Source organism: Parambassis ranga, chromosome 2 (genome assembly GCF_900634625.1).
Source record: "Parambassis ranga chromosome 2, fParRan2.1, whole genome shotgun sequence".
Taxonomy (NCBI): domain Eukaryota; kingdom Metazoa; phylum Chordata; class Actinopteri; family Ambassidae; genus Parambassis; species Parambassis ranga.
The window spans coordinates 24871459-24884501 of record NC_041023.1 but is presented as its reverse complement, the minus strand read 5'-3'; the positions used below and the strand labels follow the sequence as shown (position 1 = coordinate 24884501).

Genomic DNA, 13043 nt, shown 5'->3' with positions numbered 1-13043 from the left:
TTTTTAAACATCATCATCTGCAACAAATGGTTATAATATTTAGACATATTTATTCATTTAGACATGAAGATAAATAAATTTGGGACCAAGACACTGTCATATAAACATCTAATTAGCCGGATAAAGGTCATATTCAGAGTTAAGTCTGTAGTTTTTTCACAGCGTTTTAAAGCAGATTCCAGCAGCTTTGGTTTGTTGAGTGAACAGGTCTGCATGTGTGAACTGGACCATCACTACTGCAGGAGACAAACAAGACAGCAATCATAATCGACAATGTAAATGACAAATAAAAACAACAAAGACAATCAAAGTCCACATACTCTGCTTATCAACATCTATACCTGCTACATCAGCTGTTGTCTTAAATAAGCTTGTAAATAGTGCAAGATACTGAAGTATCAAAGGTTGTGTGTGGCTTCTAATTAAAGAGAAAAACTGTCCGAGAGCTCTCAGTTTCAGTTAAGTGTCTGTGTTGGGCCAGTGCTTCAGCAGTTAGAAGAGACTTGGACGTCTTCCACCTCACATAGAGACACAGATGATCCAAAGTATTCAAATCCATACCCTAACCCGAAACCAAATGCAGGGTAAAGAGGCTCAGTGAACGTGGACTCAAAAGTGTGGAGGAGCACCAGCGTGCCAGAGAACACTTTGTAGAAAGACAGAATGCCGGCCAGATAGTCCAGATACACCGCCACTCTGTTAGACTCAAAAGTCAACCGGCGATCGATCACTCTGTCCCTGTCTTCATGCCGGACAGAAAAACCGTGTTCATCACAAAGCAGCATCCAGGAATGGTCGTTTGCTCCAAGACAGCCGTCAGTGCCCTCTCCTCTCCGCCGGATTTTTCTGTATGTCACAGCTATATAAGCCTTTTCTCTCCACTCCACCTCCCAATAACAGCGACCAATCAGACCAGTGCTGCACAGAACCTGACGCCAGCAGTCAAACCTCTCCAGGTGGTGCGGATGCCACTGCTGCTCCTCAGTTACTGTCACCTTGGTGCAGTCGTCAGACAGTTTGAGGTTTCTGTGAGCTGTGTTTTGGTCCAGTTTGAGTTCACAAATATCTGTTGGACACAAAGACAAAGGTTTGTGATTTGGCCGTGAACAGATCTCAGCTAGAATTCTGTGATGTAAATCAAGAACTTACATTTCTTCACGCCGGGCTTCAACCGCTGCTCTCCACCATGATCCAGGCTAGAAGAAAGAACACAGTCTGTTATCACCTCAACCATCAGTGTGACAAAATAAATAGTCTCTACATCCGGTCATACTTCAGTGTGCACTGTGGATCCAGTCCATCAGAGAGCAGCGCTGCCCCTCTGTCTCCTGGGTGATTGTAGCTCAGGTCCAACTCTTTCAGATTGGAGGGGTTGGACTTCAGAGCTGAGGCCAAGTAAGAACAACCTTCCTGTGTGATCATACAGCCAGAGAGTCTGCATACAAACACACAGTAGTTTTAGACTTCCAGAGTTTGGTTGCCAAAGCTCCAACGCTTGAGTTTGTGCTTTTTCCAAAACTGCTTGTGAGGACAGCTTCAGACTTTTAGCTTTGGATGCTATGTTTGGATTTCATCAAAAGACTCAAGAATGAACTGATTAGAGTGTAGTCGGTGAAAGGTCAAGACCAGTGTGACCTCATGTCTTTCCTGATCTACTTAACATGGTCAACACCACAAATCACGTTCTTTAAATTTGACAAATGAACTGATTAGAATCAAGCATTTCATTGATAATTTGACAAAACATTTTTTGTCGTACCTGGAGTTAAGTTATCCAAAACCAGGATGTTTAATATTTGTGAACAGAGTTATCTCTGTTTTAGAAGCTACATACAGTTGATTTGGTGAACCTGCCATGCTTTTGTTGTGTGTGAGGACCTTACTCTTCTGTATCAAGGGAGAAAGTGGAAGCACTTCATGCCAAATGTCCAATTTGCAAACTGGTACCACAAATAGTATCAGAATCTGTCTTTGTGGAAACCATCTTTGTTAGCAAGCACTATCCAGCATACAAAGCAGCATTGTAATGGACATAACAGCAAATGAGTGAGTTCTTACTTGAGACTTTGCAGGGTGCAGTGTGGACTTGCTAGTCCTTCGGAGAGAAGCTTCACTCCTGAATCGCAGAGGTCATTGTCGCTCAGGTCCAGTTCTCTAATGCTGGAAGGCTGAGAGCTGAGCACAGAGGCCAGAGCTTCACAGCTCTTCTCTGTCAGGTTACAGTTGTTCAGCCTGAGAAATTAGAAGTCAGACAAAAGAAAAAAAAAGTCAACATATACCCACATTTGCACACAGTCACAGTCAATGGTTGCAGATTCTCGTGCTCATACAGCAGCTTTTTGGAAACTTTGACCACCGGCAGAAGCCTCTGTAGACCCTCTGCTGAAGCAGAGTATTTCTTCAGGTCAAACACATCCAGATCATCGTTTGACGACAGCAGGATGAAAACCAGAGCAGACCACTGAGTAGAAGAGAGATTTCCTGAGGAAAGACTTCCTGCATGCAGGTACTGTTGGATCTCCTCCAGGAGGGACTCGTCCTTCAGCTCGTTCAGACAGTGGAACAGATTGATGCTCCTCTCTGGACAGATGTCCTGCCTCAGCTTCTCCTTGATGGACTTGATTATTTTGTTGTTGATATGAGTGTCATCTTTTTTCAACTTCAACAGGCGCTTAAGAAGATTCTGGTTGGTCTCAAGGGAGAGGCCAAGGAGGAACCGCAGGAACAAGTCCAGCTGCCCTTTTGGGTTCTGCAAAGCTCTGTTAAGTGCAATCTCATGGACGTCTTGTAAAGATTTTCTCCTGCAGAGCGTGCACAGACTCTCTACATTTAGCGTTGGCTCTGACAACACGTTCCTGTTGTTGTTAATGAGAGACATCACCACATGGAGGGCAGCCAGGTACTCCTGAAGGCTCAGATGGACGAAGCTGAACATTCTGCCCTTATCGTCGTCCAACTTCCACTTACGCACCTCTTCAAAGACCTCAGTGAAGACTCCACAGTACAGAGCTGCTTTGTGAAAATTAATGCCACTGTCTTTGAGGTCTTTCTCGTAGAAGATCGGGTCCTGTTTCTCCAGCTGGTGGAAAGCTAGTTTTGCTAATGACTGGATGTATTTGATGCCCTTCTTTAAGCCACACTTTTCTCCTGTCTTGGTGATCTGATAAGCAATGAATTCTGTGTACATCTCCGTCAGGGTTTTTGGCAGCTCTGTTTTCTTCCTGGCCTTTAAAACATCCTTGAAAACACAAGCAATGAGCCAGCAGAAGATTGGGATGTAGCACATGCTGAAGAGGCTCCGTGATGCTTTGATATGAGAGATGACTCTTTCGGCCTGTGTCTCATCAGGAAATTTCTTCTTGAAGTATTCCACCTTCAGTGGATCAGTGAATCCTCGTACCACCGTCATGCGATCTACAAAGTCTCGCGAGATATGATCGGCCGCCGCGGGCCGTGTGGTTATCCAGATCCGAGCAGGGGGCAGGAGGTCCCCCTTGATAAGGGCTGTCAGTAGCACATCCACTGAGGTGGGCTGCGTCACGTCAAAGTCCACCGTCTGCTTTTTACCACGAGCGCAGTCCAGGTGAAGACGGCTTTCATCCAGTCCATCCAGCACAAAAAGAATCTTAATTTCACTGCTTTTATAATCTCGGTTCCCTGATGTCTGTAGCTGAGTGAAGATGTGATTAAGTTCCCTCTCAGTGATGGCTTTGGATTCCCATATAGACGCATGGATTAGTTCGGCCAAACTAAATCTCCTCTCCTTCAGTAAATTCAGTTCACGGAAATTCAGAGGGAACAGGAGGTGTATGTCCTCATTGTTTGTACCTTCAGCCCAGTCCAGAACAAACTTTCGCACAAGGAATGTTTTGCCAATCCCTGCAACTCCGGTTGTCACCACTGTTCTTGTAGGGATTCCGGCAGGATCTTTAAATATATCACTTGGTTTAATGGGTTCCTCTGTTCCTCCTCGGTCCATTTGGATCTGTATGATCTCATGCTGTTTGTGCATCTCACAACCAGACGTGACATACAGCTCTGTGAAGACCATAGCCAGGTTCTGCTCATCGGTCCTTTCACTCATGCCCTCTCGAGCTCTGGTAAAAATGCCCTTCAGGTGAGATCTCAGTTTTTGTTGGTGCTTTTGAATGTTTTCTTGAGGTTCTGGACCTGGAACAAAACAAAGGAACTGGAATCACCTGACAGATGGAAAAGAGGAAAATCACGACCGCAATCCCATGTGGTCTGAGTGTACAACAGATTTTCATTTTGATATGAGGGAACTACGATCATGATCATGCCAACCAAAGGCAACAAGACCTCCTATCTTAAATCTATGAGCATTGCATTGTAAGAAAAGTTCTCCCTGTTCTTTATCTTTCTTTATCTTTTTACACATAATCCTTCATGAAATTCATTTAGTGTGGTGACCTGAGGAAATGTCATGCCACTGCACCATCATTAATTATGGGGAGTGCTGTTGCCTGCTTACCCGTTTGTTCTGAGATTTTGTTAGTCAAATCCTCAACCAGATCGTTCCTAAGAATCCTCCCCAAAATGCTCTTTGCCACATCCACAGCCTGTTCGTTGTAATGTTGTACCATCAATTTAGCTATTTCAGATTCGTCTGTCCCTTCCAGACGATTCTGTGGAATCCGGCAGAAGTCGTTGTAAGGCTGCCGCAGGTGAAACTTAAAATCTTTTCGCTCTTTTTGTGATAAGTCCTCCAAAGCACCAAAGAGCAGGCCCTCAATAGTCGCCATCTCTGCACCCTGATAGGATCAGATGAAAGGTCAGAAGGTGATCTCTGACAGAGGCAGATCACCTGGACTAGAATTACTGACAGACATGTGTTCTACATGTGGATACCTGGTTCCTCCCGTCGCCTCTAGAGGTCACTAAATCCGGCACATTCTTCATTTGCCTTAACAGAAACAAAAACAGTGTTTAGCAGATAAGATGGTGATACACAAACTGGGTCATATAAGGCAGAGTGTCACCATGATTCACCTGCTTTTTATCACATGACCCAGACAGATTATTTCTCAGCAGATTCATAAACTGCACGTGACTTTCGCACCAAGATACTAATGCTAACCTTTGGTACCATGGACATAAGAATAACTCATCAGTTTCCCCTCCTACTGTTTCAGAGTGATGTGAGGCGTGTGTGGCCTGTCAGAACCACAGACAGCACGTAGGCCTGAACATGAACCCATAACATCAATTATCAGCAGTATCAATCACAGTCATAAGATCATAAAAGGCATTTGCGGTAAAGCGACTGTAAAAATGTTTTTACTGTCACTGTAGGGGAGGACAGCTTTATGTGCACATGTTGATTAAACTGATGACTGGTGCTCATTATTAGCACATTCAGTACATAGTTCAGGTTTGATTTAAATTTAAGAAAATATAAATCTGAGTTCCTTGGAATGAAAACATGAAAGTTGTATGCAATAACATTTTTAACTGATAGTTTTATGAACTGAAAAACAGTCCAAGGTCTGCAGCTTATCGGCAGCTTTACAAACCACACGTCTGTCATTACAAAACTCACTGCAAGCAGCTTAAAATGTACTTAAAGTAAAGTTAGAATTTCATTTGTGATTTCAGAATTTTGCGGTGGAAGTTAATTTTTAATTAAAACAATTCTAAAGAGCAAATTCAAATGAATCCATAAAATTGATTTATCACCCAGAATCTAAGAATGAAGTCCAAAAATTTAGATAAAAATTATTTTCCTTCCACAGAATTTACAAAAAAATAAATAAATATTTTGAAAATAAACAAATTAGAATTTGTTTTCTCTGATTTCTTAGTTCACTGATACAATACTGACTCTTGACCTTTAAACTGAAGTCTTAGAACTTCTGACTTTTTAGGAAAAAAGCTCATAACCCCATTTTAAATAGACAAATAAGTAAGAATATAAGATAATATACAAGATAAGAAAGTCAAAAATGACCTACTGCAGTTTGTGTCTGGCCTTCATCCTTCCAGCTGGTGGAGCATGTCTTGAACTGTGAGCTAAAAACAGAAAAGTGCGTCTAATCCATGAAACCACCTCATTAAAAAATGAGGTATATGCCTGATCAGCTATCCGGGAAGAAGGAGGATCAATTTTCTTCCTTCCTTAAACTTTCCAGAGCTCTCAGCAGTTTTACTGCAGCTGTGAAGCACCGGTCAAAGTCCAGAGTGATCCACGCCCCTGTGGGAGATCCCAGAAAGTCACAAAGTGCTTGTTGGTTTTTGCAGAATTTTTACTTCTTGTTGACACACACACACCCTCACACACACATAATTATGATACTACAATAATTGCTACATATTGACACAGTCTCTCTGCCAGCAGTGAAATCAGATTGCTAGGTGTCTGCAGACAGACCGCAAATTATCCATCAGCTGGTAGGTCCTTGTTCCTAGGATTTCTGATGACTCTGTTAGTAGGAGGCTTTTTTATTGTTATTTAAACATCACAGTGATCCAGCTCAGTGAGTTTGGGCTTGTTGTTTTATAAAACAAAAAAACTTCATAAATGAGCTAAAAACAGAATAAATCATGCAATTCTCGTGCTGTCTGTGTGGTCACACGGTGCCGTAAGGCTTGGGTGCGTCACAGAAGAGGAACTTAGCCGTGCACTTCTCATCTTGAGATGCTGTTCTCTGCTAGCAAACCTTCAGCAAACAACTCTGTATCAGACGTTTTGGCTCCACTTGGTGACCTTCTATGAGTGCAGAGTCAGAGCAGTCTCCTCTCTGTCAGTCATGACATCAGCACAAACCAGGTTATACATGGACAGCAGGAGATGTAGAGAAGAGTGATTCAGAGTTTCTCCACTACAAACACAATTACTTTTACGTGACTTGTTTAATCCAGCAGTGACACCATCGTGTAATCCACTGATATCAACAATGTAACTGTATCAACCTGATCGTGACGTGGCACCGACACGAAAATTAGTAAAATTACGTGCAGGCACCACGCAAAACTGTCTCCATAGAAAGTCAATGCAGGGCATTTTCATAGGGATACCACGGTTTTTAATACGTGTGGACACCACGGACATGAGCTCCAATAGAAATGAATGAGCCGTTCTGACTACAGTCATGTCGCTCTGACAATTCACGCATTTTCGCATTCAGTCATTGTGACCATTTGTAACTTAAGTTATAAGTTACTTATATAAGTCACTCCTAAAAAGGCCCATGCAGCCAGTAGTTCCTCAAAAGGAACTGATTAGTCTGAACTGCTGCCAGCACACACAGTAGCTTGAGGCCTAACCTGGCTTTTAACATGCTTAGATGAAAAAACTATAATCACATGACACTGGTTGGATTTCTTTGTGTAACTGTTGTATTAGATCATCTGAAGTATTAGATCTAAATTGCAGAGTAGATGCCTAAATCAGGCTGGCTGCAGAGACGGAGGCCTCGTCTTTCCACTGTGCAAAGATTATAACAAACATGGTGGGGTGTAAGTGATTAGCCATACACATTAAAGTCAGTGTAACAACTGTGAACATGGGCAGTGAACACTTTGTCTTCAAAGTTCATGTGTTAAAGCAGAAATGTGTTCCTAATGTGTTCCTTCCAATATCGAGATATATATCGTGTATCATGAGATATCCTAAAAATATCGGGGTATTAGTAAAAGGCCATATCACCCAGCCCTACTGTATATATTGTATAACTTCCTCCATTGTCATACCTTTCAGGACATTTCCAAAGGGACAAAGGCGTCCCTGTTTTACACCACTAGACCTCAGAATGCACTGACAGTCAATATTTGTTGACTGTAAGAGTTGATAATGGAATGGTCTACGGGCATGATGCTGAAAAACCCGGGGATCAGGTTTTTTAAAGCAACAGCTTTCAAGTGACAGAATCACAATGAATATGCTAATATGATTTATTGATTTTATATATGCTATTTCTATCAGTAGTTTATTAGAAACTTCTGTCTCTACACTAAAACTGTGTGTGTGTGTGTGTGTGTGTGTTGTGGGTGTGGTGGTGTCTTATGTTTGATTTGCAGACAGGACTATAGCACCCATGACAGCATTCAGTGTTGATCATTTTTCCAGCTTCACCACAGCAGCACTCACAGGTTAGTAACATCAGTCTTACATGTTATATATTTCTTACATGTTAGTTTAAATGAATGAACTCCTTCTAGTTATATTAACTGTCGTGTTCCTGGAAGCACAGTCCAGTCTGCAGATTAATCCTAAACCTAAATCTACTCACAGTTTGAGAGTCTCACAAAAGCTGGAAGTCAGTCAGCCAGTTTTACTCGTCGTAATGTATCGTCCACCTGCTGCTGCTTATTCAGAGTTCCTGCTTAAGTTTTCAGACTTTCAGACTTGAAGTCATTATAGTGGTTGACTAACATTTATAGTGGATGTCCACTTTAACTCACTCTTAGTCAGCAGGGTTCTCTCAGTTAGTACAGTAACCCACACACTGTCACAATCCTGCCACAGCTCTGTTGAGCCTTGTATTCCTGTAGCTTAGTAGGGCAGACTTCATGAGCTTCTTCACCAATAAACCCACTAAAAAATCGTTGAAGACCAGACCAAAACCTTTCTGTTTTGTAAAGCGTATAGTTGTTAAACATAGTGTGTAGGGCTGATAGGATACAGTCATGTCTTGACATCCAACCACAGGTAGAACAGGCTGACTACCTCTACGTCTTTAAACTCCAGGTCATTCATCTTCATCATAGCTATGCTGCTGGGGACACAAGCATGATCCACTATCCAGTATGTCCCCCACCTCCTCAACACCACCACCATCTCTATTCCCCCACCTCCTCTCCTCTTCTTCTTCTCCTCTCCTCTGCCCTCCTCAGGCCGACCCATTATTTCATGGTCCTAAAGCGACAATGTTGATCGTAAAGGGTGCTATATAAATAAAATTGAATTGATTGTTTTATTTGCAAACTGCAAATTCAACAAATGCGTGTGTGGCTACAGTTAGCTGGTTAGGCTCAGCTGCCTTGCTTTGGGATGATGTCATCATCAAAACTGACTATCTGAGCACATTAGGGGCAAAATGGTAAACAGAAAAGCTTAGCATCCTTAGCAATGGTGTGGATTTTAAACAGCAGTGAATGATGCAACAAAACAAACCTTTTACTAAAAGCTGCAGGATAGCTTACTAGCTAGCTGAAACTTAGCTCTCCACCTTCAGAACTTAATTTATTCTGAGTTTGATCAGTTTATCTACAGCTCATCTTTCTTTGAATATTCCAGGAAACCACATCACCTGTAATGACTCTGTTATGAAAACTGAACATGTCAGCTGCCAACTATGTGCTAACTGAGGAGCAGCTTTTGTGCTGCATCTGTCTTGATGTGTTCACCGACCCCGTCACTTTACAGTGTGGACACAACTTCTGCAAAACCTGCATCATGCAGCACCTGAACTTCAACTCCCAGCGGCAGTGCCCCATGTGCAAAGAGCACGTGGACAGGAAGTACAAGCTCGCCATGAATACTTTCATATTGGAGATGGTGGTTCAGTTCAGACGGTCAGCTGGAAGGAAAGCCTGTGACAGCTCGGAGCCACGTGTAGGAACACTAGAAAAAGATGTTTACAGTGTCTCTGCTAAATGTGAAAGGAAGTCTGTGACAGTCCGTCTGCTGTTAGCGTTTACCCTCACATGCTTGGTTGTCTTCTTCACTGCTAACCAGTACTTTCATTTCATTATGTGCGACTTGAGTAGCAGGTGTGAATACACACCCATTCGTCAGTCCAGCATGAAGGAGAACCACAAAAGTCAGCTGGTGGTTCCTCTGGAAGATGAATATGAAATACAGAAGACAGAACTCCTGAACACAAAGGTTCAGATCCACCAAATGATCCAGGAGAGGTGGCAGAAGATTCAGGAGCTCAAAGAGTCAGTACAGCTCAGTGAAGAAGCTGCAGAGAGGGAGGTGGCCGACGGCATCCAGGTGTTCACCGCTCTGATCCAGAGTTTGGAAGGAACTCAAGCCGAGCTTGTTGAGATGATTGAAGACAAGCAGAAAGTGACCCGAAAACAGCATCAAGGTTACATTGAAGAGCTGGCGCAGGAGATCTCTGAGGTGATGAGGAGGCGTGCTGAGGTAGAGCAGCTCTCACCATCTAAAGACCAGCTTTGCTTCCAGCAGAGCCTCTCATCCCTGAAAGCTGCGCTGCCCTCCAAAGACTGGTCTGAGGTGAGCGTCTGTCCAGTGACGTTTGAAGGAGTCATGAGGACAGTAATGGGGAAAGCCGTGAGCCTGTTGACAGACCTGGTCAGGAAGGAAATGCAGAAGCTGCAGGAGGCAGAGGTGAAAAACCTCCAGCAGTCTGCAGCTGAGGTGACGTTGGATCCTGACAAGGCTCATCCAGCTCTCGTCCTGTCTGATGACAGGAAACAAGTTCACTGTGGGGATGATTTGAAGAAACTTCCAGACGACTCCAAAAAGTTTGAAGCTGCAATTAATGTTTTGGGGAAGCAGAGTTTCTCCTGCGGAAGGTTCCACTATGACATCCAGATCAAAGGAAAGACTGAGTGGACTTTAGGAGTGGCCCAAGGATTGATCAGTAGGGCAGGAGAACTCAAGCTGAACCAAGAGAACGGTTTCTGGACAATATGTCTGAAGAAGAGCATGGAGTACTTTGCGCTTGCGAGCCGCCTCGTCCCTCTCACTGTGAGCCATCCGCCAGAGAAGGTGCAAGTGTTTGTGGATTATGAGGAAGGTCGGGTGTCTTTTTACGACGTCGACACTGCTGCTGTTCTTTACTCCTTCACTGGCTGCTCCTTCACAGCGAAGCTCCACCCTTTCTTCAGTCCTGGAAGCAGAGACGGTGGTAGAAACACTGCTCCTCTTATTATCTCTGCTCCTGGACCCCTTCAGAGGCCTCAGACAGGGTCTAGATGACAACAACTAAACTGGAAAAAGACTTACTGACAGACTGCTGCAGTAAATGTCTGGAATTTGGTTTTATAGTTTGGGCACTTGTGAGTCAATTGTCTGCTTTATCACTGCAGAGTTATTGAGCTATTATGTGATTAGGGAACCTTTCTTCTCTTTGACTCATCTCAGAGTGCCATCGTGTGTGTCATCGTTTCCCATGCAGATAATTTGTTTTGATTAACTGTTTTGCCATTGGCAGAAAAGAACACTAAACCAGTCCTGCTCAGACAGATGTAGGCTGCCTCACCTGCTGTGACTCCACTTCAGCACATAACAACATGCAGCCTCACAAAACTCCAGCTCCAAGTCTGCACAAACTGTATGGATTATGATAATGTGTCAGAGGCCAGGTGCATGATGGGAAAGGGAGATGAGTGTGTCTTGGCTGGCTGGTTGGGATAGGAGACAGATTATGGAAATATGATGGTCTGGATTTAAGATTTCCTCCAAAGCTGAGCGACTCAGAGAGTCTTATCTCTGGCAGATTAACTTTTCTTTTCAGTCCTCCCAACATTTGGCTGCTTAGCAAAACAATCAAATATCTGGACAGAAACATGAGTCAGCAGTGCAGAGAGCGCTCGCCGTCGCTCTCTGTCAGCCTCAAAGAGGCTGCGTTCAAGCAGCTTTTATTTTGGATGTGGTTTAGACTCACAAAGATACACAACATACACAAAGATGTGCAGCAAAAGATTATGATTACGAACAGTTACTGAGTTCATTTGTAAACTTTTGATATCATCTTCATCAGATCAGTCAGAGAGCCACTTCTTGTTTTGTAGGAAATAAAACGAAGAAGAAAATCCTTTCCATTCTTACTCTTGATACTTGCATTGTTGCATTATTGTGTTCACACAGACGAGCAGCAGCCTCCAGCACAGAAAAAGGAATCCAGTATGGAAGCACATGTTATGTAAGCTTAAACAGACACAGACTGACAGCAGGTTGCACACGATTTATTGTGACAGAAGCTAAATCGGGTTCAGGTCTATCAGGTGGGACAGCAGCGAGAGAGACAAAGGAGAGCAGCAGATCAGCAACCACCAAGGTAAGAAATCCATTGTTTTTCTTAACCTGCTTGTCCTGTACAGGGCCAGGACCTCTCCCAGGTGTCCCAACACAGACCGCCAATCCCACTCACACATATGACAAGGTTAGAGTCTTCATATACAGAACAAAGCCAGGGTACCCAAAGAAAACCACCACCAGGTTCAACCAGGAGTGTTCTTGCTGTGAGGCAGCTGTTCTAACCACCATCATGCTACCCAGGGTAAGAAACAACACTTCAAATGTACTTTGTTGTGTGGTTCCACCTCTGTTAAAAGAAAAACAACCAAAATTAGACTGACTAGGATCCCACAAAATCCTTTGACCAGGTGCTAGGAGGAGCCAGGTCAACCTGGAGAGACGTTGAAAGCAGGTAAAACAACAGACAGGTCCAGAGTGGCCCAAGGGCCGAGGGTGGAGATGGAGAGATGATGTAGTTTTAGTTTCTAGTTTATTTACAGTCTGTTGGTACTTGGAGTCGTCCCATCACAATACTGTTTGTACATTACCTCGACTTAGCAATACTAACTGAACCAGTCCAGCAGGATCCCAACAGCACGACAGGAGCAAACCTGAGTCACCTTATCATCTTTACATCAGTCCCAGGATCACCAAAGGCACACTGCAGAGGTGTGTGTGTGAAAGACATTGCGAGATCATGCAGAAACTGGTTCTAAGAACTGATGCATGGTCCTTCTGTCAGTCCCTCAAGTCTTCCAGATTAAAAACATCTCAACCAAAAGTAGTGCTGATATAAATGTGCATTGTTATCATTAACTTGAACAACATATCAGCTAAAAAGCAAATACAATACATCGTATCTCAGCATTTCAATTATAACAACCTGTCATGTATGATGTTTGCTGCATGTTTGTTCTTCTCTCTCCTTCATCCTCTCTGTCCTGTCTCCCTCTTCCTCTCTCTCTCTCTCCTTCATCCTCTCTGTCCTGCCTCCCTCTTCTCCTCTCTCTCTCCTTCATCCTCTCTGTCCTGTCTCTCTCTTCTTCATCCTCTGTCCTGTCTCACTCTTCTTCTCCTCTCTCTCTCCTTC

The 13043-nt window shown here is 43.5% G+C and overlaps 2 protein-coding genes across 3 annotated transcripts; one reads left to right on the top strand and one right to left on the bottom strand.

Moving 5' to 3' along the window:
- Positions 1-297: 297 nt before the first annotated feature.
- Positions 298-6088, bottom strand: LOC114431578 (NACHT, LRR and PYD domains-containing protein 3-like). Of its 2 annotated transcripts, XM_028399126.1 has the most exons (9): positions 5973-5987; positions 5099-5203; positions 4870-4924; positions 4493-4772; positions 2331-4170; positions 2059-2232; positions 1274-1435; positions 1150-1196; positions 298-1066 (listed from the first exon to the last, which is right to left on the bottom strand). In XM_028399126.1, the coding sequence occupies exons 3-9, from the start codon at positions 4918-4920 to the stop codon at positions 486-488; spliced, it is 3135 nt and encodes a 1044-aa protein (XP_028254927.1). In that variant the 5' UTR covers positions 4921-4924; positions 5099-5203; positions 5973-5987; the 3' UTR covers positions 298-485. The 2 variants fall into 2 exon arrangements, with proteins under 2 accessions (XP_028254927.1, XP_028254925.1); XM_028399124.1 differs by lacking the exon at positions 5099-5203 and having other exon boundaries at positions 5973-6088.
- Positions 6089-9298: 3210 nt separating this feature from the next.
- Positions 9299-10912, top strand: LOC114432505 (E3 ubiquitin-protein ligase TRIM21-like). The gene has a single exon (XM_028400555.1). It carries the CDS (start codon positions 9299-9301, stop codon positions 10910-10912), a length of 1614 nt encoding a protein of 537 aa, XP_028256356.1.
- Positions 10913-13043: the final 2131 nt, after the last annotated feature.